Source organism: Dysidea avara, chromosome 3 (assembly GCF_963678975.1).
Source record: "Dysidea avara chromosome 3, odDysAvar1.4, whole genome shotgun sequence".
NCBI lineage: Eukaryota > Metazoa > Porifera > Demospongiae > Dictyoceratida > Dysideidae > Dysidea > Dysidea avara.
Window position 1 is genome coordinate 10448968 of NC_089274.1, and position 27163 is coordinate 10476130.

Sequence of the window (27163 nt, forward strand, 5' to 3'; positions counted from 1 at the left end):
AATACACTGGTTATAATGATGTTGAGCTACGTATGTACTGTATGTAGCTGTACTTGATATAATGCATATACATAATGTTACATAGTGTTTGGTAAGTGTATACACCACTAGGAACCCATATAAGTGCTATAATTTGTCTTGCAGTGCTAATGATGGGCTCCTCCAGGGGCGGATCTAGGAGGTGGGCTTTGGGGGCTGTTCACTTTTAGGCTTTACTTGATCAATATGCTGAGGATTATAATGAAATTTTGTCTTAGCATAATTATATGATCACTAATAATACAAATACTCATAAACCTACCTTATAAACATCTTACCAAGGCATTATTATCAGTGGATTTATGCTAAAGGTTATGCAACAAGAATTGGATGTGTACAAGATCGAGATACTCTAATAGAACAGTTGCCTAACTACTCTAATAGAACATTCAGTGTAAACATAAAACTTATGGAATTTTTTCCAAATCTGCCTGCGCCTATACATACAATGAAGTACATTGGTTTGTTTAAAAGGTTTGTTCATTTACTTGTGTAGTTATTACTGGTACTGGTATACTTAATTCAGGTACACAATTTCCATTGAAAATGTTCTCAGATTTAATTTCGAATTTCAAAATTTTCCAGTTTCAACATTATTATTATTCTATCTCATGCATGCAATTGTGAGGGGTACATCATGTACTTGGTTGTCTGAACCTTTCCATTAGCAAATGCTACAGAGAGCCATATATATCTAAAGGCAGTATATAAAATATCTACAGGCAGAAACATGCATTTTATGTGGAAATATCTCAAAATTGCAGTATTTTAGTGTCTATTTTTCAAAAACTTCCTGAGGGGTCATGCCCCCAGACCCCCCTAGTTCCAGCATGCTTCACACACCTCCACCCAAGAGATTAGTACCTTGAGTTAGCCCCCCTTTTATAAATCCTACTGTCCTCATGCCACTGACTTGCAGTTTTGGTCACAAGCACAAAACAGTAAAGTTGTGTATATACTCTGTAGATACATCTTTGCCAAGAAATAAAATAACGGCAACTGCCAATTGATGCTTCATATATGTATAAAAGCTTTCCTAATAAATATAACCAGCATGGGCTATAATTGTGGATGCTACATGTCTTGAGCATCAATGCTGTTCACTTCTCTGTATAGCTAGATGACCATATGGAGTGGTTATACATAAATGTAGGATCCAGATATATTATACTGTATAATACAGAGATGATGATTTATGTAAAATTCACGGATTTATGTAAAATCCACACTATACAATGATTAGTTATAGCTAATATTAAATGTGTTCATTTGTACTCATAGTCTGTAGAAGATGACATTTCAGAATCTTGTTCAGATAATTTACCTTCAGAAAAATGTTTGGGTACAATGTTTTTAGAAAAGTAATGTTCAATGTCTTCAAGTGACTTCCCTCTAGTCTCTGGTATGAAAACTAACACAAATATCACAGAAAGTGCACAAATTAAGGAAAAAGACCAGAATGCTCCCCAAGGTTCTATAAGTTTTTGATACTCTTTGAAGAATCCTGTCACTAGTGCAGCAAACACCCAACTAGCACCACCAGCTATACCCATACCAGTTCCACGAACACGTAGAGGGATTATCTCTGATAGCAGCAGCCAAGGTAAGCCACCCCATGCAATAGAAAATGACATCACGTATACTATTATACTAGCAATTGCTAGTGGGTTTAAGTTTTCTTTACAATCTGTACTGCCTGGTTTGCAGTAGGGCTCTGAGTTTAGGTAATAGAAAGCTCCCATTGCTCCACTACTGAGAAACATACCAAAGCCACCAGCAGCTAAGAGTATACGTCGACCAGCCAGATCAGCTAATACTACACCAATAAATGTTCCTAGTACTTCAGTTCCTCCGACAGCAAATGATGACAAAAGTGCAGCATTGTTTTTGTACTTTGTTAACTCAAAGATGTCTTCAGCGTAAAAGATAACAGCATTTATTCCACAAAACTGTTGGAAAAACATTATGAAAATTGACAAGACGAGCGGACGAACAGTCGAACTGGCACTGAATATCTTTAACAGTGTCATCCCACTAAGATGTTCTTCATTTTTTACTTGAATCTCAATCTCTGTTTGTTCACTAGAAACATCATAAGAACTTCCTCTAAAGGATAACAAACTGTCATGAGCTTTTCTGGCATGTCCATGTTTGATAAGCCACCTGGGGGTTTCCAATAGTGTCATAGACATAAACAAAAAGACAACTGTTATCCCAAGTTCCACTAATGCAAGCCAGTAGTAGTCTAATACACTGATACTGCCCAGACCATATACTGCAAATATTCCTATTGCAACTGATAATTGAGTTGTTGCTCCAAACAGACCGCGTAAATGACTTGGGGATATTTCTGCAATGTATATCTGTGTAGGGAGGAATAAACATGGTAATTACAATGAAAACTGAAGCATGAAAATTACATTACATTGTAGAAGATACCATTGCCAACATGCTTTAAAGCAGAAATATCAGTTATGAAATGTCTTGTGCTGGTGAGTGTGTAAATATAACACTGCTAGGCTTATGGACAACAATAAAAATTTGAGCCAGATTGAGCAGGCATTCCTGGTCTTATAGCCATATAAAAATAATTTAGGATTTATTTGCTGTGCAACATGTGTATTAATTCCAGCTCATCTCATCAAGCAGGTGTGTTGCATATAGATAAACATGCAGCCTTGTACATTATTAGACAGAGGTTCTGGTGCATCAATTAATAATTAATTAATACTTTAGAAACCACATTACAAACAATGAATGAAACAGCATGTGATTCAGTCTATGAAGAAAACGCTTAAATCACTTATATTGTGCTTGCGTGGGAGGATCAAAGCGATGCCACGTGTCGAATTGTCCATATAGTACTAATCAACTGCATAACTGTACTGTATGAGTCATACCAAGAGTATATAATAGAAACCAAGAGTATCGAACCGGTGTATTACCCAGTGATTAATCATTGCGTAAAGTAACACGAATATTTCAGTAATTGTTCATTTTCATTGCCATTAAGGGTTGCTGTGTTTAGCCCAGTTCAGTCACTAAACCAAGCAAAAACATGATATCGTTAAAGGGAATTAGCTAATGTTAAAGTTCTGGCACTGCCAAGCAGATCCCTGAAGGCGTGGCAACACGCTCGTTTGTGCAACCGTTGTTTTAGTGAGCTGGAGTGATCTTGGGTCCTTATTACACTTTCTTTGTACAATAACTGTTGAATACTTGGCTGAATAACACGGAAAACTGGTGAACAAAGACCCGTTGCCACACACGCATTTCAAATTACCATTTCACGTAAACAAACAATTACTGAAATATCCGTGTTACTTTACGCAATGATTAATCACTGGCTAATACACCGTTCGACACTCTTGGTTTCTATTATATACTCTTGGTCATACAGAACTGTTATGCAGCTAATTGGGCAAATACAGTACAGCTATGTGGAGAATTTATTTATGGAATGTTACGTAAATAACACACTATAAATTGTTAAAACCAGCCAAACTAATCCTACAAGTTCGTTCTATGGCTAGGAATAGATTGTATAAACACTTATTGATCGTCTGATCACAAAGCTTTTTAAACACGACTCCACTAAGACAGCACAATTGATCACGTGTGTGACATTGTAAATCGCTAAAATTAACCAAACTAATCCTATTAGTTCGTTCTACGACTAGAAATAGATGAGTTAACATTTACTGATATCCCGATCACCGAAAATCACAGCAGTTTGAGTACTAGAGAAAATCGCTCTGAGCCTGACGACCAGGAAGTACAGTATAACACTCAAAGCACCGCCTTGCTTGTGTGTATGAAAAAATACAGCACTCGGGGGTGTCTTGAGGCAAATATAGCACTCGGCTTCGCCTCGTGCTGTATTAACCTCTCGACACCCCCCCTCATACTGTAATTTCTGTACACACGCGCGGCGGTGCTTTAACTATAACCTAAGATATAGCCATGCTTACTTTTTCTAAACATGGAACCCATTATGACCCAAACAACTTCATTTGTGAGAGAAAGAAAGAAAAATGCATTCATAAGTTGGGTATACTTGTTTTTAAAACTTTTTGTAACATTATTCTGACTGGTGAACCCACACGTACTGCATTAGAATGGAAGGAATGACACCAGCTCATTGTTTTTGTCTGAATGTGCACCCCGACTATCAATTACTGAATTAGTTATATATTGGTTTCCAGCTTTGTTACACTGCATTACAAACAAAGAACACTAAAAGAAGGACTCTGCAATCAATCTGGAAAACTCGGACAATTCCTGTCAAATGTAGGAAAGCCATCACGTGGTGCTACCGTGAATCGACACCTCACACTGTCAGCAAAATAAATGGGACATAAAGGAGGACACAGGTAAGCCTGGATTGTATGTACTATGGTATGTCAAAAAGGCACCTGTTGGGCTGAAGCAACACCAAACAGTGCAAAATCAAGCCCGTAGCCTTAGCAGTTATCGAGTTAAGCTTTTCTGAAGGAACATGATCAGTCAGGCAGTTATTTGGTAGAAAATTCCACTAAATAAAAAAAATTAAAATTTTGTAGCAACTTTTTGGTAGTGTTTCAGGTCATACTGAAACTTTTTGTGCTTGGCTATACCTAACCAAGGCACCATGAAGGTATTGTGAGGCTGGTTTTAGGGTGATACTTTTGGCCAGAAAAACCCAACCTTTTATTATCCCTAATATACAGTACTACTGTACTGTATGATAGTGTCTTTGTTTCAATTATAACTTGGTCATATGTGACCACCTCAGTGAAAACCCGTCTAGTTAGTTTGCACAACTTCCAAATTTCTTTTATTTTCTCAGCATTATCTACATTGTTCAAGGAATGGTTCACCAAAGTTTCAGTCGATTTATGGTGAGTAGTTTTGGAATTATAGTGCTAGACAGTATGAAGAGCAACGAAACAGTGAATATACTAAAAATAAACTACAGGAGCTTACATCCACAGTCATAACTTCCGTTTGGATTAGTCTACAAAGTTGGGATTTGGTTTACAATGTTCACCATGAATTGGCAGATTGACCAAGGTTAACAAACGCATGTGACACGCAAATGATTGGGCTACAGGAATTAAACAAAGATTTTCAAACTCCTCACAAGTAGGCGAAAATAAGATGGTGTAGAGGTTTAATTGAATTGAGTCTTCCTTCTCTGAGTAATGGCTTGATTAAAACTTGTGTTGTAACATGTGTAATTTCACCAATTTTTTAAAATTACGTTTTTCTCCAAGCGCATGCCTGTGCAAACCAGACGGGTTTTCGCTGAGACAGTCACATATCTGAATCACATTCTCACTGTAGTTTGGATCAGCGGGTCATCCATGTAAGCAATTTTTGGTTTTGACTGTGAACACACAATAAACACTAGAAGCTTCATTTCAGGAAATTTTATATTCTTAGATGATTGAGCACTTGCAAAAACCATAAATCATGCACCTTTCTTTACTGTACAAACCTATTAACCATCTTAAAGCTCTGGAAATTCCGAACTATTTAATACGTATTTGTAGAGAAGCACCAGCAGCCTTAGACAATTTTACCACTATTAGAAGTTGCAAACATTAAACAGTTTTAATTTTCTTCAACCAGAAATACCTTTACCCCCACACATTATATCGATTCCTATTTTATTCAGAGTAGTCTACATGTGCCTATGCCACTTATCTAACTAAAATATTATTTCCTGGGACTAATATGTAATTTCCTCCTGGACACCATCAGCTGTACTGGTTGCCCTAGCAACAACTAATTATACAAACTAAACACTTTTATTTATCTGCTGAGAAAATCATTAGACACCAAAGGAATGCAGACAGACAGCTTTTCAGCCTTATATAACACAGTACATCTATAGTTAAAGCATATAATTTATTATAAGCAATAAGTATCTATAACTGCATGCTCTATAGCTCATTATGTTGAGCCACCTAATTTAATCTCGGTCCTTGCAAATACATAATATACCCACCGGTGCTGCCAGTGATGCAAATCCAGCTCCAAATCCAGTCACAAATCTCCCAGCAAACAGTAATGGTCTAAACAACACACCAGTAGTAGCAGTGGACAGGATGATCAACAACCATCCAATAGCTAATGGTAAACTGTTCACCATCAGAGCTGACTTGCGTCCAATGGAATCAGCTAACCAGCCAGCCACAGGTGCCCCAAACAGCGCACCAACGGGCATGATTGCCTGCAAAACCCCATTTTAATATTATACAGTACATGATCTACACTTACCCCGAATATGTCCTGGTAAATGGTTTCTGTGAACGATCGGTGTTCCTCAGTGTATCGCTGTAGATCAGTTAGTGCTGGGGAAGAGTAGGCTAATATATACCCAAAGCTGAACGAAGCCATTACAGCGACAGCAGTAGAGTAGCAAACTGGCCACACTCGTGATCTACGTCGTTCCAATAGCGGCTCACTCTCCGTGCTGATGTCCATTTCAAACGTCCCCCGGTTACTCGTTCCTTGTTCTTGCTTACTTCAAAAGGTCACAAGAAAGGGGGGCTTGGAGTTATGACGTCAAGTTGTAGTAACAGCTGCAAAGATCTCGTTTGAATCAATTGTGGGTTTGGATAATTTTTGTGCTTCGTTTCGTAGCTGTTGCAATTTGATCTGTTTAAATACTTTAACTACGACAAAAACACCGATAAATATTCAAGTTACAGAAATTAGATTGAAATTTAGCCCGGTGAAAGAACAGGCTTCCCGTGATAATTTCACTTGTGGGTTTGAATTTCGTGCAGAACACGTGTATCTATGGTCTAGCAGATTTGTTCACTTGTCACCGACTTACAGGTACTTTACATGTTTTGCCGTATTTGTGTAGTTCTGACCCATAATATCGTTATTTTGGTTACCTGGTTTGTTTGTAACATTTAGTGGTACTTCCTTTAGGCCACTCCAAGAAAATTCATTGTTTCCCATATCCCGCCCGCATGCAGATTCTCTTCCCGTATGGTCATTCATTATTGAACATTTTATTCATTATTTATCCTGTGATGCATAGCAGTATAACTAGTTTAGCATTCAGAAAGCCTATTTAGCTAGCTTTTCACTGTTCAGGTTCATATTTCTACTGTATTCTTACCTGTAAGTTAGTTCATATGAATTTCAAATTGAATATTGGATAATGAACTCCCGCCCACATGTTGTTGTTTTTTTTAGGTCAGTGAAATGGGAAACAAGGAATTTTCTTGGAGTGGCCTTGTACTGATTAGAACATTTCCTTAATTGTGGGCAGAGACGGTCATTCATTGTGGCTAAAACCTTGAGCACTAAAGCCCACTAAATGCAATGATGAAAAATTTTGTGAATATTGGAAAATCCATAAGGCGGAAATGGCTGTATAATGAAAGTTGTGGCTGCAATCTAGGAGTTGACCAAATATAATCTGTGTTAGGTTATTATTAAATCCCATTTGTTGTGTTAAAATACATACGTATGTGTGGAATGTATGAGCCAATGAAATGTATAGAAAAACAAATGGTTGTATTCACTGAACCGATTGTGCTTGTTTTGTTTGTTGCATTTGCTAGTCCCAGAATCAGAAAGCAGTGATACTCCAGTAATCTTGTGTTCTGGTGTTTGTCATTCATAGAGTTCAGGATGGTTTTGGCTATTTCCTTCAACTAAAAATAGTTCCGTAGAGCTGGTCTTTAAAATCACGTTTACTTCGTATTTCAATCTAGGAACATGTATTACCAAGACTCTGATAATAGTAGGGAGAGGGAGAGTGTCTAATGCTCTATATAAAACTACCAGATTTTAAAATACAAATACACCTCTGTAATAATCCCTTATCTTAGCCTGGCTAAAACTTGAACACAAACCACTATACAAATTAGCTCAGTGAAACTAGCTGGCCGGGTTGCCACAAGGTGTGTACTTTCAACTATATTTCATCTGACTGCTTCTTATGGTTGGCTTCTTCCATGTTAACTAGCCACAAACATGGCTAGCTCACTTACATTATGATAGTTGTTTACTGTTACCTTTCCTAATAACAAGAGTAAATTATTTGCTCTTGCTAATATGAACAGAGTAACTTCCTTTTTGTACTGTTACCTTTCCTAATATGTTTTCTGGATTATTGTACATGCTGTATACATACCATTCCATACAGAACATTCAACTACTCTAATAGAATGTACATCCAGCATTGAAATGGACGGGTAAAACAACTGGGATTTCAAATAAATCTTTATCACTGTCACCGATATGGAGGAAGCAATGGAGTATCATTTCCCCAGTATAATTCGTCTGTTAGATATAACCACCATTGGACCATATCTAGTAAAACATCACATCTTACAAATGGACGAGTATTACAATGACTACCATTGTGCATTAGCACATCATCAATCGGACAATGCTAAGTTACTGCCAAAGTTGGCCACAAAACTTAGAAAACATCCACAGGGATTTATTGATGCTCTAAAGGATTGTGTGGAACATGAAAATTGTGATGGTCACCGATCACTGCTTGATCAGTTGAATGGTCGTGTGCGAACCTCCCAGCAGGTAAGTGTTGTTAGGGGAACTTTTGGTGGGGTAACCGGAAACCTAAACTGTTCTAGTTGACAATCTCTAAAATAGGACTGTGCATTATTATCAAAACCTATATCTCAATCCAATGAAAACCATTTTGTCTCGATAATCAATATTATCTCTATAAGAAGTAATATTATGTGGCACTGTGTAGTAAGCATATTCTTACATTTTGTTAACTTAAAATCATGTGCTGGTCCTTCCCCAAATAGTTTCAACACCTTACTGGTAATTTGACTGCTGTTGAGGTACACAGTAGTTACAATTCATGATAGTACTGTAAAGTCACTGTCTTTTGATAGGTGCCTTTTTAATCTTCCTGTTCCTACATAGAGTTTTGTCATAAATGATACATATACAGGTCAGGAAGCAAGCTAAGTCTAGAAGACGATTCAACAGCCTCAGAACAACTAAAGTAAATGTATTATTCTTATGTTGTGTGCATGTGTGAGTGATTGTGTGTTCACAGATACAACGACAACAATCACATCATGGAGGATACTCAAGAACATCAGCAGTGTCTGTAAGACTGTCACTTCTTTGGTCGCTCCATGTATAACCGATCTTCATTGTATGTCACAGACACCAGTTAATAAACGTGAGCTGTACATTCTTGAGTCTGTATCAACCACTTCACAAGAGGAGGTAGACTTGTATGTTCTGTAGAAGTTGTGGTAGATATGTGACTGGGTTGTGAAAAGGTCTTTTAGCCTTTCCAATTTTCAGAGTTTTGACTAATGTCTTTTCATGGGTTTGACCTATCACCTTGACATTACACCAAGCAATATGTACAGTGTAGCCCAGTTTCAAGCTGGTACATGTAATTGGAAACACTATAAGACTCCTTTTTCACACTGGTCACATGTTATCATGAAGTATTTGTTTCAGTTGTTTGTGCTTCCCTGAAATGTGTTATGACCCCACAATTGTAGAATTATTTTTGTAAAATTTGTTCCTTTTTGTCGCTGTACATATAACACATCTACACGCTTAACAGCTGAAATGACCCACGCATTCGCACAAGCATTATTAGGCATTTACATAATGTACGATGGGTAAAATTCATATGAGTTATTAAAAATTATTTGAGCGCAGCATCAAAACGCTTGGTATTATCCTTGTTCACCAAAGCAAGTGGAGTTTAAAATTTTCTCATGTCAATTCACTTGAAGAAATGCAATATTTGAGCATTAGTCACATTGAATGTGCAACTTGCTATATCATCACTTTCTCACAGCTTTAACTAAGGATTATTGATGTGCAACTTACCCAGCAATGGATTCACTTGGTGTGGAATGTGCCATTATTAAGGTGGTGGTATACTGGAAACCCATTTAATGGGAAGCCTTATGAAGTGAAGCCATAATATTACCACAAGAATTTGCTTTATTAGATCACGCGATTACACTTAAAGCATGTGGCTTTGTTGTAAGAAGAAATTCATCGTTGTTTAATATGTAGTAGTAAAGAAGACATTCACAAAAGTAAGTAGTGTAGTATAGAAACTTAGTTTAAGGGGATTTGTATCCTTTGCGCAAAATTTTGGCGGCAAGCGTAATTTGTGGTTTTAGTATGGTATCCCAAATAGTGAGGACAGTTTTTCTGTGTCAGTTTTCTCTAGTATACTAATGAGTTAGACCTCTGTATTTGTGTTAGATGGTATAATATACGGCGTAGTGACCAGTAGTGTAAAGAAACGGCTTCTATTGCTGTAGTGAGTAATATTCGCGATGTTTTCACAACTTTGCTATGCCACAAAAATTATAATGGTTAATAACTCTTGTGTGTTGAAAGCTACCTAGTCTTCTCTGTTACTGGGCACTGGCTAGTAGCCTATACTAACATACAGTGTGGTGATCACAGATCTGTAGGTGCTCCCTTCGTTGAAATTTGATGCCAAGTGGTTATTTCGAAGGTGCATTTTACCCGTGGCGTAAATCGGTAAGTAAAGATCTCCTTCTCTGAACTTGTAGCCAGTAGTAGAGGGTACATTACTTCTTCAATTGCAATTTGACTTGTGTGTGTAACCTGTAAGGTCTGTGTGCTAGAACTAAATTTAAAAGAGTACCGTATGGAGGGAAACTTTGGCGTCATTAAAATCTGGTGAATTTGGCGGATGACCATGAATTCGCCAAATTTTCCCCATCCAAATATTTTGATGGCGAAGAAAATAGTAAACCAAACCTAGAACTACTTAATTTTCTACTCGACCAAAGGAAAAGTGGGCCAGGCATTACGCTAGAGCCAAGCCTGCCTCGTAGCTAGTTATTGTGCACGTGGTATCCTCAAGCTTCACCTCAAAACGGGCATGACAAGTAGCGAGTCCTACCATATTAAGTACGATATTCACTATTCCAGACGGTGTAGATCTACTGTCTATATATAGTATTATCTTTTAGTTGGTAGCTGACTCCAGGCGCCGAACTGCTGAGAGGTGTTGCACTCCAGTTCTCACTTCAAGCACAGCGATTAGTGATCTAATTAATTAAATAGGGTGTGTGCTTTGCTAAACAATTCGCCAAATTTTATTTCGCCAACAGTGATATTTTGCTTGATTCGCCAAATTTTCCCCCCTCCAAAGTTTCCCTCCGTACGGTATGCGTATTTTCAGAATTTCAATGGCTTCCAGTATACCGCCGCCTGAATTAAGTTATGGCTGTTGAAGCATCTGTGGTTTATTTTGACTATACAAATTGATTTCTGTGTTGTTAAATTGTCATATTGTAGTGGGGCTAAAGCTTCTACTTGGGTAATCTAGATAAAGGGAGTGGTGGCAAGGGGTGCTAGTAACCTCGGGGATAAAAAAAAAATTCATGTATCCGTAGCTCCATAGTAGTTGAATGGTATAATTAACCATTTCTACTGTGGAAGCTTCCTCAGGGTAAGGCATCTCCCATTCCTAATTTGAGTCAAATCTGTCCAGCTATCATTGGATATACACGTCTTCAAAGTTTCAGTTCTTCATATAGCCACGCAGTCTCGGACAATTCCTGTAGTAAAGGGGGAAAAGTTAAAAGGAATTAATCAAGGCCAACCATAAGCTGGCTTTGGAACTTGCAATTACAAAAAGAAGTGACATCCACACAAAAACAGCCAAGCTGTGAAAAATGGTGTGGCCTTAAAAAGCCTAGGCGAAAAAAAACAAAGGTGGCGGCCAACAAATGGCTGCAATGATGTTAATGCTAATGAATTTTAATAGTGTGCATTGTTATAATTTATTAGTGTTAACATCATTCACAGCTTGGCTGTTTTTGTGCAGATACAGTACACGTCAAAAATGTTCCCATTCCATTGCATTTCATGGCATTCTATGGTGATTGAGTGGTGTTCTGTCAATATTCCACTACCATTTCAATGCCATCCCGCTGTCGTTTCAACACCATTCCTCTGCCATTGCAACAGAGCAAAATGCTATCAAAATGGGAACTTTTTATGCACACTGTAGTATGTATGTATGTATGTATGTATGTAAATTACAGTAGTGTGCATATATCAGTGTGTATATTTATCAATAGAATATTGAAGATCACGTTTATTCAGAAATGGATCAGACATCAGTGAGTTGATTACCTATGTACACATATGATCTTCAGCTGTTTATTTGTTTGTTTGTTTTTTGTTTTTTTTCTCTTTCTTCATGTGTTTGGTGGTAAAGAATGCTCTCTAGTCACATTTTGTTGGTAGATGGGTGACATAAATGATTAGGCAGTTGCTCTGTTCCAAGATAGTGGTGTTGTGGATAATCTGCACCATGACAGAATTTTGGTAGCCAACTTGTTTTGAAGAATTGAAATTGGTGAATATTTCCAGACAGCATTTTAATACCCAAAACAGTAAAGTGGCTGACAGTTTGATTTTCAATGTCCACTTTCTCTTCTTATTATCAAGAATGCTTTCATCATGATGAATAGAATTGTTATAATATGGTAGAGACTATTTTGAAATGGATGAACTCTTCATCTAGCACATTGGTTCACATGATTTTATTATTACAGGCACCTGTAGGAAACTTAGAAGCTTACAAGATTGAACATGTGAATTACAAGGTTTGTTTCTTCTTTTGCTGTGCATGTGAAAATTGATGTATTATGTAGGACAAGATTTACAGCGAGCAACTAAGTCAGTCAAAATCAGTAAGTATAAATGTGTCATATGTGCAAATCATCAAAAAGTTAATAATAGTAGTGAGAGTGCTCAGTAGAAAAGATCATACATACGATAGTACTGTATAGTAGGGACCATACAGTAGGGACCACAAAGGTTTGGACGTGGCCCATAAATAAACACCACTTCAAAACCAGCCTCACTTTTCCCTGAAGACGATGAAACAGAAACGCTTTCAATAAGTTGCTATGAAATTTAATATATAAAATGGAATTTTCTAGTAACTGACTGACTGACTAATGCCTTCAGACAAGTGTAACTTGATAATGGCTAACTAAGGCTATGGGCTTGCTTTTTTTTTACTGTTTGACGTCGCTTTAGTCGGACACGTGCCTTTTGGCATATTGCAGTACGTACAATGCATTCTTCATGGACTTACCAGTGTCCTCCTTTGTGTCCCATTCATCTTTGCTGACAGCGAAAGGTATTGATTTGGCAGTAGCACATGATGGCTTCCCTTTGTAACGGAAATTGTCTGTATTTTTCAGAGTGGCTACTTTGATTGCAGAAGTGGTTTTCAAACGGTTCTTGATTCGTAATGGATTGAACATAGCTGACAATGAAGTGTATTGGATACCTAACTTTTCAGACGCCATTTCTTTTTGGTATGCATGGGTTCATCAGTCATAATACACAAAAAATCTTTAATTTTCAACTAGAGTAGGAACCATAGCACATCGACGAAAAGTATTGAAATAAGTTGGAGTATTGCATGATTTTAAATCACAGTAAAACAATAAGAAGTGTTATGTCCCTATAGTGTATTTCTGTTGTGGTATCTTAAGCGCAGTAGGGATATATCACTTCTTATTGTTTTACTGTGATGTATTTAATATTGTGCACTACTCCAGCTTGTTTCAGTACTTTTTAGTAATGTACTATGGTCCTACTTTAGTCGAAAATTTCAACAAAAAAAGTGTACTTAGAATATCAATAAAGTCGGTTTAAAAATGAAGTAGCATTCTAGTGATAAAAAGTAGTGAAACAAGACATGATGGCAGCTTAGGGCCTACTTTACATGCCAATTTAGGGATTTTTTTCACATTGCTACAATGTCAAATTGGGATTTTCCCTCATAGCTATGATCATCTCTTGTTTCGCTACTTTTTATCACTGAAACACTACTTCATTTTTAAATTAATAATTTTTATTGCACTAGTTGGTTATCCTTTTTTTAAATGAGCATTTCTATGGGTGCGCCACAATTACTTTGTAAGCCCAGCTTTGCTACTACTAATACTAATACTACAGTCCATCAAATTTTTTGTGGTGTCTAAATGCATTCCTTCAAGGGAAGTGTCAATACAGAAAATTAATGCCTTGGCATAGTTCCTGGCATGGAAAAGCAAAGCGCAGAGGTAGACATTCATCGGAATCACAAAAGGTGCATCCCACCTGTGAGTTTGTTGTTGTGGCATAAAATGGTTGTCTTGCCCTGCTTTATTTGGCTTCTAACCTTGCAACTGTGGTCACTTGTGGCAGGCAGACCAATTTGATGGTACACCTGTAAGTTTTTGATGCTATTTGATGTTGAATGGAGTAAGACTACGTATTCTGTAAGGGTGATTTTTGTTGCATATGATGTTTCTATGGTGTTTTTTAGATGCAGAATTTTTAGCAATGTGCGTCACTTTTAGGGGGAACCCTTTCAGTTTGTGGCTTAGTGTAGTTTATGAACTGGACTCACAGACTTGAGGCTTGAAACAGATTGTTATCATAAACCAGGCATTATGCTCTTGTTGTACTGCTGGAGTCCCTATTATCTGCTGACATCACTCTTCCTTATAAATTGTGAAGGTCACACATGTGCCAATTTATTAGAATAAATGCATTTGTGTGTCAGTAGTAACAGAGACTATTTACTGTAGATTTAGAACTTTAGCTCCTTTATTACTGCAGTACTTGTTGCTGAATCTTTGGGATTGACTAGGGCGTCACTATTCAGTGGACTGGACTACTGGACTGGAACACTGGACTGGACTACTGGACTGACATATTTTTGGTTTTTGCACATTCTATGGTTGGATTTACGGAGTCTTGCTAGTAAGAACTCTTTGGGCACCTGCAGCCCACTTCTAAACGCTTCTAAACACTGAAGACAAACAGTGGAATATGCGAAAACTGTCTCTTAATAATTTCGCTACTGTTCATTATGCCACTATACAACACTTATTCCTTACCTGGTGTGTAGTAATGCTGCAGGCAGTGCAGGGAATTCCGGCAGTGAATGTGACAGCAATAGTTAACCAGCAATCAACTAGCCAGTAGACAATATCCTTCAAGATATATCCTTAGAGCAAGCTTGAGGAGCAAGCTAGAGGAGCAAGCTAGTCTCATTAGTCTTGCTCTCACTAGTCTCGCTGTTTCAGTGTAGGGGCTTATCAAATAAAGATTATAAGCGCCCATGCTGAAAAATCTCTAATTGGTAAGCCCCTGCACTGACTAGAGAGGTCTGGCCATGCTGGCGAGACTAGCTTGCTCCTCAAGGATATCTCGAAAGGTTGTCTACTGGCTAGTTGATCGCTGGTTAACTATTGCTGTCATATTCAGTTCCCTGCACTGCCTGCAGCATTACTACACACCAGGTAAGGAATAAGTGTTGTATAGTGGCATAATGAACAGTAGCGAAAATATTAAGAGACAGTTTTCGCATATTCCACTGTTTGTCTTCAGTATTTAGAAGTGGGCTGCAGGTACCCAAAGGGTTCTTACTAGCAAGACTCAATAAAACCAACCTCAGAATGTGTAAAAACCAAAAATATGTCAGTCCAGTAGTCCAGTCCAGTGTTCCAGTCCAGTAGTCCAGTCCACTGAATAGTAACCCCCGGATTGACTATGTGTACATGGCCACTGATGTACGTAGTCATGCGTGTGTAGCCGGTTTAATTAGTTTGACTATAGCTAACTATGCATTTCCTATTATTAAGTTTATCTGAGCTTGTTGTTAATGGCCATGTACCACCCTACTAAGCCAGTAAGGACAGGCACACTTAATAACCTTCTGATCTAGAGCTATATGTGATTGTGCAACCGAAAATGACCTCAATATGAAATCATTTTATCATATCCATGAGAAGTATACATAGTGTAGAGCTAGAAAAATGTTTGGTGGCTGAAAGAAGGGCCTTAGGAACCATGTTTGTAATTCCCACGGTAGAATATTTTATAGCAATACTAAGGTGTCAGCATGTCTTTGAGATCATGAGATGTTGATCAACATGTGACCAACCTCCTACACCTATGGTCACATGTTTTATAGAATATTATATTAATTACAGGGGGTGTAGTAATAAAATTTGTGTTCTCACACACTAGGAACTGGTACATGGAGGTAGTCAACAGTCTCAACAACACTCCTATATTAATGGAGGGAATGAGGTGGAGTCAACTGATCATGATGTTGTGTCCACTTCATCTGATTCTAGTCATGAGGTACGTATGTAGCATGTATCCACTACATACGGTTTCACAAGTACCGTATATCAATTAAATTTGGCGGTGAACTAAATTTGGCGAATTGGCGATTTGTCATTAAACCGCCAAATTTAAATTTCGTCAATATTATTTTCAAACCTTGGGTCAAGCAGTTGTTGAAGCATAGATAGTATAGTCATAGGTATGACTATACTTGAAGTATGTTTTTGACATGGATACTGCTGAAACTGGTAAATTAGCGTGGTTCCACACATGCAAATGGAGGTGGCTTACTGACTAGACTAGAACTCATGCTCGATTAATGGGCATGGTTCCACGTAAGCTTGCAGACAGCAGCAGATATGAATTCATGCGCAGCCATTGATAAATGGGCGAGTATGCCTACAGACAGCAAATAATCCTGAAAGTGGATGTGGCCACGAAAGAAATTGGAGCAGTACAATAGGCGTCTATGGAAGCAGGACCCAGCACAGCATCGTACTTACGCCATTCGCCAATTTTTCAGTGAGAGAATTTCACCAAATTAAATTTTTGCCAACTGCAATTTGTATAGGTAATCACACACATTTGAGTGCAATTAGGGAATAATTGTACGAGTAACAGTCAAAATTGCACGAGGCGAAGCCGAGTGCAATTTTGGCTGTTACGAGTACAATTATTCCATAATTGCACGAAAATGCGTGTGATTGCCTACTAATCACATAGTGACCACCCTTCATGGTTTGTAGTACACATCTATCCAGTTCTGTCTGGCCATTAACTTCTACCAGGTGATTGCATCATCCTTCTTTGTATTACATCATTTGTTGTTGCACTTAAAAGGCTTCACGTGTCAGCAATTCTGATTGGCTACTCAAAATGTCTACATGTGTTGCACTTAAAAGGCTTCTATTGTCAGCTAATTTGATTGGCTATTCATTATATCACTTTCTTGTTGCACTTAAAAGGCTTCTGTTATTCTGCTATTTTATTGGCTACTTTACAGTGCAATTACAGAAACAAGGCTGTGCGATTTGGGATTAATTGCACTCCTACTATTGGGACTAATGTATGGGAAATTAAACCACTATGTGATTATGTAGCAAATCGCCAAATATTAGTTTCGTCATTATTTGTTGTCATATGGTATATAAATTTCAAGAGCCACTATTTTATAACTTCTTCTAAGCAGGTGACCAGAGGAGGTAGGAAGCATAATAAGCACTACGAAGAAAAAAAATCATGTTAATTGCATTCTTGAGATTGTATGGTGGGGTATAGTGTTGAAGGAGGGCAGCAACAATGAATGGTGACCGTGATACTTATTTCTAACCTTCTTGGTGGCGACCCATTGTTGCTATCGTTCGTCTGGAAGCTTTCTAGTCTTGTGTGATTGTGATGCCCGACTAGGGCGCACGCCACTACAGTCTTAGTGAAATACGCTGCATAGAATGATTTCTTGGGTGTTTATTCATACTGTGTTCTTAAATGGGACTCCTCTCTTTATTTTTCTAACTCATCAACAAACACATTTACTCCATCCGTGGCCTGGCACGAGATCTCGCATGATTTATACGTAGCCCAAGTTTATAAACTAACCTATTCAGTGGGGCTCAACAGGGCTTATTGTGCCAATCCCATGTACTTGTCATATTTCATCAACTGGGATGTATTTCAGCACCCAAAGAGGCCCAGTACACTTTTGAATACAAAACCATTGGGCTCACATGCACGTTTCCAACCTCCTCTTGATTGTGACCTCATTAACCCTAATTAGATTGTAGTAATGAATGTTATGACTGTTTCACTTGTTGCATGAATCGTTATAGAAACAATCACACACAACACCTTGTATTTTCATGTTTTAATGCCAAGTTTGATGTAAGTGTAACAACATTTTTGTTATGTACATTTCTACAGATTTTCGGCACCCCAGAGAATATGGATCACAAATCTGCCGATAACTCTTTTACAGTTCCGGTCCCAATTGATGTTACCTTTGAGAACAAATACAGTGAAATATCTGGTCAATTACAGAATAGTAGTGAAGTGAACATGTTCACTAGTCCACCACATGAAGAAGAGTGTGAAAAAAGATACAACCAATTGAAAAGTGAAACACAGAGTGAAGTAAATAAAATGGAACAAAAGTTTAGCATGGAAATTAAACAGTTAGAATCATATTTAAAATTGTACAAAGCTGAGGTGGAACAGTTACAATCACAAATACAATCTATCACCAGCGACCTCAGCTCTAACATGATAACAGACAGACATAGCCAATCTACAGATAGCAGTTGTGGCTCTAGTTTTGATATAAGTTTTGTACATAATATTAGCCACGGTACTTGTTACTGTTATGCGCAAGTAGGAGCTCATGTACATTGAAAAAAAAATTTTTTTTAATGTTTTATGACTGATGTGTACATGTGTAAGAATGCAGTACAAAACACTAAAAAATTATAAACTTGTCAAGGATGTATTATTACACATCAGTTTCAAAGTAGCCCAAGTTGGAAGGTACAAGTTTCTTCTCTCCATTATTTGGTGCAGTATATTCACGATCACGGGTAACTGGTGACACTGCAGGGGCTGTTGTGGTCTGTTGTTTCTTCTGCATGTCTTGTAGTGTTTGTTGTACAAAGTCACTCTGAAATAGAACATGGAGTACTTTTAAAGTTATGTTGTGCAAATTTTGACCCTACAAGTATGTAGTGGTGAGACAAGTCTTTGTAGTGTCACATTAATTTATTGTATCAAGCAAAAATATTATGAAGGATAAATAATAAGGATTTTATGAACATAATAACATGCATTTACACAATTGGTAGTTATCCCAGTTTTTACAGGCAGACTACAACAGTACAGAAAAGAAATCGAATAAGCAGATGTGACGTGTATTTATGTAGCCACCTAGGCCAGAGCACCTAGTGATATATGAATTAGTACATGCTAGGTTTGTGGGCTAGCCACTGTGTCAAATTGTGACCTGCTCTTTGTGGGGTTGTTTGGTTTGTGTGTATACCAGGGTTAAAATCAGGTTGGTCACCTGAGCCACATTTTGTCCAGGTCAAGTAGGTATTGTCTACTTCATAAAATGACCCAGGTGTGATAAAGATTAATTGGCAGAATGATGTGGATATAAGCAACATACTCGGAGTGTCATTCATGACTAATTGCTTTGAATAATATAAGCCTGAGCCTCTTGTACTTTTGAAATTGCTTATTATGCTATCAAGCAATTGTAATGTTCCAAAAGTTTCCAGATATGTGTGACTGGCTGAACAAAAGCTGGTCATTTTTGCACATTCCTCAAATTCCATTTTATTGCCTCTATGTTGTCTATAGTAACAAAGTAACTGTTATAGTGCTAGACAGTTGGAACAGTAAAACTTGATCTGTTTAAGAGTCTTGCTGTATGAACACGAAACAAAAAGACTACTGTCCGTGAAAAGGCGAATCCAATGACATTAGATTTTATTGATTTAAGTGCTGTTCCAGTGCATACCAAAGCGATTAAAACTTTTATGTGGCACACTTATTTTTTTTACCCAGTTTAAACCAAACATCCAAGCTGTGAAAAAGGTATAGCCCTTAGTGAAAAAAGACATTTGCTGCAATGATGTTAATGCCTATCATTTTTATGGACATTAACCCAAATCAGTTGCCACCTTTGATTTCAAACTCTGTTTTTTAATGGTGAATTCTTCTAAAGCCACTGAAAAATTATTCTATGATGATTAATCTACTTATACACCTAAGTGCTTTGCCTAGTAGGCATGGCAACTAAACATAATATGTGAATGAATTTGGCAAAACCTGGCTTTGATGCACTTTGATGCACAAAGCTTTGTTAGGAGATGGCGATTTTAAGTAATCATTGTGTAGTAACTTCCCAGTACCTACAGCTGTGCAAACAAAATTTGTACCAATTATTCATTTATTTACTAGCTATCACTGTGGATGTACAAGTTTCTGATACCCAAAATATTCCCTGTTTTGGGTGGCTTTTTTTGAGTGGGCAATAATATCACAGGTGGTAGTAATAGGGGCAGTGGGTGGGGGGTGGGCTTAATATAGGAGTGTAAAATGCAGCAAGAAGACGAATGGAATTCAGAGGCCAAGTTTGGGCCCTCCAGGGCCCTCCATGGCTCTTAAATCACTCCAAATTGATTGAGAATACTATTGGTGAGCTCTCTGTGAAATTCCAGCTCACTACACACCATTACAACAAAGCCATGGCCATTTAATGGCGCCAATCTTCCACTCGTGGCTTTGACAGGGTCGGAAGAAAGCTGCTGCAGAAACCAGACTTGCCAGTCTTGAACGAAATACAGAGTGGAATACGATAGTGTGTTAGACAAGCAATCCATTTCTAGTTAAATCGTAAGTTTGATTTTGTGTGTGTGGAAGCCGGGTTATATGAAATCCGGTCACATATTATTTTTATTAACAAAACTCAATTGTGTGATTGTTACAAGATCTGGATTACAGGGTCAATGGGCCAAACTTTAACTTATGGGGTCCCTCTTCCCTGCTGTCACTCAATTTTAACACCATGTACACTTTTAATATTTACTTAGTACATATGGTACTGCCCAAGCGCAACGCTGCACTTGCTTGTACACGTAAACGCAAGCAAAACAGTTGCCACACCCCTTAATTTGCAATTTTTAAAATCTTGAGTGAAATTGTACTATACAAAATTAATATTATACTCACCTGGATAATAGAATTGTCCACAGGATCATCCTCTTGTGCAGGATACATCTGACAATATGGGTCATCAACATTACTGATCTCAATGTACTCCTCTTTTTGTTGGCTGGTCAACATGATGTCCAAGTCATTTTGTAACTCAGGAAATTCTGGTCGTCCTTCTGGATAGTGTTGCCAACACTTCAGCATTATATCATACCTAAAGATGAGATGTGCTAACATACATACATACCAATCACAACACATACACATAACATACAATTCCTGAGAACAGTTTCTTGGACAGTTCAGTCTCTTCTTTGACATAAGATATGGCAGTATCTCTCCATTACCAAGTGAAGGGTAGGGATAACCACCTATAGAAGATCAATGATGTCACATGAGCTCAGTGTGTTGTGTGGTGGGGAATACTATCTGATATTTACAAAGCAGTCTAAACAATTAAATGTAGAAGAGACGCTTGATCCCAACTAATCAAGGGCATTATATATCACTTGTAAAACCACTTTTTGGAATGCACTTTTATGAAGCACTTCATATGTGTGTATGTGACCATGTGTGTATGTATCTGATGTGTACACAACTAGTGATTCATGCATTAAAATACTTGTCTCACTTTTGTACAGCATATAATAAACCTTGATGTCTGACCTCTAAATTTTTAAACATAACAGGGCTGATGGAAGCACTACGGCCACTGCCGTAGCAGATTTTCACATCCCAAGCCAGTCATGTGAGCGCATGCCTAGCTAAGCTAATATAGCTATAAGATAGCTCCGTATAGTAGTTACATCGTCATGACATACACTAATTTATATGTTTCTAGAGAGACACCAACCATTCTAACCTTTAATGCAGTAAAAGGATGTGCAGCCGACTTCACGTTACCACTTGTTTATCCTCTATTATATTCGTACGTCTAATGATCGAAGCACGTGATGACCAGTGCGGTGGATGTTCTTCCAGCTCTGCTGAGAGGTAGGTTATTATTATTATTGGGGGTACAGGCAAAAAGGCAAAGCCTGTAAAAACCTGATCAATTGTATAAACGAAATTAGACTTTACAACATATAGAAAGGTAGTGTGACAGCTAGGGAAGTTACAAAAGTCAGTGTATGTATGAAGTAATATCTTAAAATCAACTCTTAAAGTGCTAAAATTGCTTCAGAATGTGGTTTACAAACACTAAAAATTCGAAATTTTCCTGAGAGAGCATGCCCCCAGACCCCCCTAGAGGGGCATGCTTCACATGCCAGAGTGCTTCGCACACTCATCACAATCCCTGAATCAAAACCTGGCTTGTTGCCTGACCAGCCACTAAGAGCTTCCACCGGCCCTGCATAAAAATAACATTTTGTGTTCTTCAGGATAACAGTTTAGTATCTTTTACTGTGATTAGCTATCAGATCAGTTGCTACAGTAAGATTCTTTCCAATATATTACAGCCAAAACTTAGTAATACCCTACAACTTTTAAAACTTAAAACGAAGTCTCAAAGCCAACCATAAGCTGGCTTTGAGGCTTGCAATACAAAAAGTGATATCTATATCAAAATGGCCAAGCTGTGAAAAAAGGGTGTAGCCCTCCAAACATCATTAAAATTATTTACAGGGTGACTCGTTTGTAGCTAAATTCTTTACATGGTGACTTGATTGAAAAAGAAGAAATAGAAGATCAAGAAGGACATTACGATGAATTTAAAGGGCGCACATCTCATGATGGCTGGGTGGATTCAATCCAAAATTAGAATGAGAGGTGCCCAAAGTTTTTATAACAAACAAGGTTAATAAATGTTCGGGCACTATTGAGCTATGGATGGATACAAGAAAACGGCATTTTCTTGGTCCCTGTACAACAAGAAGCCACACTGGATCATGTGTCATGACTATAGCCTATTTTAATATTTCTGTAGCACTCACATTTTTTCTGAACACTTCTAATACAACACACATAGAATGTTCAAGAATTTCCACTGATAGATCTACGAGATTATAATTCTAGTGTATTAAACTAGAACTGTACAGTGGGAAATTTTTAAAAGGTCAAAAAAAAAAAATAAAAAAAAAAAGAATAATGCATTTGAAAATATTTTTTTTGTAATTTTGTGAATCTTTCTAGTTAATGGTGCGGCATGATAAAGAGGAACTTTTTAGAACTTTCAATCAAGAACCGTTTTTCGAAAACTTATCCTTTTGAAAATTACCTGTTATGTGGTATAAGGTAAAAAATTAAGTGAGACGAACAACAGACAGTGGAGGCGGAGTGATAAAGGGCTTAGACAAATAAGGGTGGAGTGTTCCCTGGTTGAAACCTGGACAAAACGTACAAAAGTTTTTCTGAAGCTTTTTGTGCCCATTTATCAATTCTCGGTGACTGTTCTATTAGAGTACATGCTGCAGGACACACTATCCTGTGTCCTGATACACACCTCTGAAAATGGTTCTGTAGCTAACTTCATTAGGCTACTCATGATGTACAATTATATCCACTCAAAAACAGCCAAGCTGTAAAAAAAGAGTGGCTAATTAACATCATTGCAGCCATTTCTTGGACGCCACCTTTGATTTCACAACTTTTTCACCCAGGCTTTTGAGGGCCGCACTCTTTTTTTACAGCTTGGCTGTTTTTGAGTGGATTTCACTTTTTTTTGTATTTTCAAAAACCAAATCCTGCACCTTTTTACTGGGATATGATTTCCAGGCTGTTGTATAGCACTTACTATGATGATTATGATGATGATGATTGGCGCAAGTCAGTCGAATTAGTCTGCTTGCAGACCGCCTGGGGGCGAAACTAAGTTAATACTACAAATATACCACTGATCGATACGAAAATGGCTCTGATTTGATGAAATAGCTACTAGATTGAACCTCAAAGTGTTGCAACAATAGTATGGTGCTAATGCTCTAATAGAGCGCACGTTTTTGTTTTTGCTGAAATCATCTAATAGAACGCACATAGAATGTTCTAGAACAATCTAGATTTTCTATTGGTAGATCGGTTTTACTTATTAAGCTAGAATTTTCATTTATAAGAAATTAAGTGAAGTGATCAGCCAAGATGGCAGTGGTTCAGTGGTTAAGGATGCAGGCGTTAGGTATGGAGTAGTGGTGTGCAATATCAGGATTTTCATTTCGATACGATATCGATACGATAATAAGGTAAATATTGAAATTTCGATTCGATTTTCGATAATTTTTAATTGTGTGGGTGGAGTAATTGCATGGGTGGCTGGTATTTATAAATATGCTTCAAATGCAATTTACACTGCAAAACTATTGCATAGAACTGGTAGACAAGCTTTTAAAGTGGCTAGATTGTACAGAACCAACCTTCATTTCTAGCATGATTGTGCAATCACACACTAAATGCTGTTGATTTATTGAAACATTCTTCGATATTTTGATAATTATCGAAACTTTTCGATAATATCGAAATCTACTAAAGTGGTATAGAAATCGATACGATAACGATATTGACAAATTATCACGATATCGATTTTTTTCGATATATCGCACACCACTAGTATGGAGGTCCTTTGGTTGGAACTCTGGTTATGATGAGTTCATTTTCCCCCGACATTTTTTATGTACCTTTTTTTTTTGCCCCCAGTGACTGCTCTATTAGAGTATCTCTATCCCACGATTTTACACTTGCTCGGTTTTTGCTTTATAACTTTGTAGCTGTAAGTCTGTTGCTGTTCTAACCACCAAAAAGGCACTCCTACGTGATCCGCCTATGTACACATGAATTTTCAAGTTATTCCCCTCCTCGGTTTACCCTGTAGCCGTGACAAAAGTTTCATCTTTTTTTACATGAATAAACGCTCATAACTCCTTGGATATTTATCAGATTCATAGCAAACTTTGCATGCAAATGTACCTTTATATGCTCTTTAATTGTGCCAAATATCGATACAATGAAGTTACAAGTTTGTGTTTTATAGCAATTTTTTGCAAATTGTGCGAAAAGAAACCAAAGCCCCCTACGGCGAAGAAAAAAAAAATGAAGAAATTAAAACAAAATTTTGGCCACTCATATCTCAGAAACAGCTACGGAGATTTCCTTCAACTTTGGTATGTGGCGTGGCCTACCTGGCGGGAATCTCTGTAGTGAACTAGTTCCAATCGGATAAGGGATCATGAAGCTACAAAGGTGTGAAAATCGTGATTTCTTTCTTCATGTGGTACATGAAGCAAAGTTTTGATAGAATTTATTTATAACTACCAAGCCATTGATTAATACCCCCAGTTCTTAGAGGTATGAAGAATACGAACAAGTAGCCTATGCCCCTATAGTATGCTGAAAGCAGACTAGCTTATACTAGACAATACATGAGGCACCACGACAGTGAAAGAGTGGTGGTCTGGCTATGCAAAAGTAGCCACAGTGATTTGTAGAGGTATCTAGTACAAATAAACATTGTGAGGTAAAGAAAAGATGGCAGTCTGGAAGTCTAATTAACACACAAGTTCTATTTAGAATAAAACATTCTGCTCACATGGGTGCATAAAGATGACACCTGGTGTGTAGGGCATGAACTTGGTATAAAAAGCTCATAGCAGTCATGTACTACGGCTATGTAACAAACAGCACATTTTATCTTTGCTTTAATATGCACAACCATTGACAACAACAACAACAGATGGTATCATACCTAATGTACAGATTTCCCATAGAGTGATTCCAAATGCCCACCTGTATAAAGCATGTTGTATCAGCACATACAATAGCAATAATATGTACACAGAGACAGTGTGTGATATGTAAACATTGCATTGTGCCAAAGTGCATGCATAATTTCATATTACAAGGAGACAAGCTGTTCTTATACTCTACTCACACATCAGATTGATGGGTGAATGTCCTATCTAAGATTGATTCTGGAGCCATCCAACGAATGGGCAACTTTCCATCAGTAGACTTTGTGTAAACTGAACTGTATGCCAGAGATCGGGCCAGGCCAAAATCAGAAACTTTCAGTCTCTTTCCTTCTCCAACTAAAACATTTCTACATGCCAAGTCGCGATGTATGATCTTCAAAGACTGGAGGTAACTCTGTGGGCAAAATGTTAAGCATAAACGCCACCAAAATTAATATAGATTGATCTACTTACTAACAAGGTTAGTAAAGGAATGCACATAATATAGTATGGTTGTGTGCTACATACATATGTCAGTGTGTAGATATACGCCCTCTCCAAAGTACTGTATTACCAACTTACTCCTTAGCCACATAATTATCACTGTTGGACAGAAGAAGTAAACATTAATTTTGCCATCATTACAATACAGGGAAATGGCTATATATTTGCTACACACATTACGCAAAAATATACTAAAGGTTGATGACTACTAAAACATTCTGTATTTGTATACGTACAATTAGACTCATACCATTCCACAGGCTATTTGCCATGCAAATTGGATCAAGTCAGTTGGTTCAAGGTTCCCCAGAGAAGCATATGGATCAAACACATCATCATCATTGTTAGGTGAGGAAACAGGATTGCCAGGCTGACCAACATATTCATTAGGCATCGTTTGTTGTTGTTGTTGTTGATTGCTTTCTGTGACTGCAGTATTCTGTAAAGAAAAGAAACAGTGATTTGTTATTGTGCACAAGTGGAACATTAGTTATCTAGATCCCAGTTCAGACAGAAATAGAAATTGTATTAGAATGGTTGGTTGTTCTATTAGAGTACACTGAATTTAGTATTGCATCATTCCTTACACAATTTCAATCCCCAATGAAACAGTACTGGTATTATAGTACTCACCTCATAAGGAACAACATCCTTTAGTTTACTATTTTGTTTACCAAGCTTGGCATAAATATATGTCCTTGTTCTGGCACGAATACTATGAGTCTAGATTCACATACATAGTACTAACACTTCTCCATAAAGAACACACTTCTTACAAGAGTCCTATTTGCCTTCAAATACTCCAACAGATTTCCATTGGGTACCAGTTCTAGTACCAGAGCTAATGGTTCTTGTACTGAACAACATCCTATCATGTTCACCACATAAGGGTTTTTTCCCGTTGACACTCGTTTCATCATTGCAATCTCTTGAAGAAACTCCTTTTTCATGGATTGGTCTGAATCATCTGTACAAACAATACATAATGCACTGTAATACAACAAACACTAGCATATATTTATATGTATATATAAACAATCATGTTCACATCATTGTAAGGTGAAGAATAAATGTGTAATAAGCATTACCATAATACTTTT

General features: G+C 37.5%; 3 protein-coding genes across 4 annotated transcripts in view; 1 reads left to right on the plus strand and 2 right to left on the minus strand.

Moving 5' to 3' along the window:
• Positions 1–1084: 1084 nt before the first annotated feature.
• Positions 1085–6630, minus strand: LOC136249311 (solute carrier family 2, facilitated glucose transporter member 8-like). Its single transcript, XM_066041271.1, has 3 exons — positions 6304–6630; positions 6032–6256; positions 1085–2402 (listed from the first exon to the last, which is right to left on the minus strand). The coding sequence occupies exons 1-3, from the start codon at positions 6508–6510 to the stop codon at positions 1305–1307; spliced, it is 1530 nt and encodes a 509-aa protein (XP_065897343.1). The 5' UTR covers positions 6511–6630; the 3' UTR covers positions 1085–1304.
• On the plus strand, positions 6588–18687 carry LOC136249312 (uncharacterized). 2 transcript variants are annotated; one of them, XM_066041273.1, is made up of 10 exons: positions 6588–6867; positions 8216–8592; positions 8981–9034; positions 9089–9142; positions 9202–9264; positions 12135–12176; positions 12615–12665; positions 12714–12752; positions 16099–16215; positions 18118–18687. In XM_066041273.1, the coding sequence occupies exons 2-10, from the start codon at positions 8290–8292 to the stop codon at positions 18583–18585; spliced, it is 1191 nt and encodes a 396-aa protein (XP_065897345.1). In that variant the 5' UTR covers positions 6588–6867; positions 8216–8289; the 3' UTR covers positions 18586–18687. The 2 variants fall into 2 exon arrangements, with proteins under 2 accessions (XP_065897345.1, XP_065897344.1); XM_066041272.1 differs by having other exon boundaries at positions 6589–6867; positions 8195–8592.
• LOC136249310 (uncharacterized) overlaps positions 18576–27163 on the minus strand; it is a 36028-nt gene continuing 27440 nt past the window's right edge. The window contains exons 21-28 of the mRNA XM_066041270.1: positions 26840–27030; positions 26697–26786; positions 26314–26502; positions 25760–25974; positions 25574–25614; positions 21176–21272; positions 20920–21115; positions 18576–18847 (exon numbers count right to left, since the gene is read on the minus strand). Of these exons, the coding sequence (XP_065897342.1) occupies positions 18683–18847; positions 20920–21115; positions 21176–21272; positions 25574–25614; positions 25760–25974; positions 26314–26502; positions 26697–26786; positions 26840–27030 (1184 nt within the window). The 3' untranslated portion in view covers positions 18576–18682. The remainder of the gene's footprint in view (positions 18848–20919; positions 21116–21175; positions 21273–25573; positions 25615–25759; positions 25975–26313; positions 26503–26696; positions 26787–26839; positions 27031–27163) is intronic.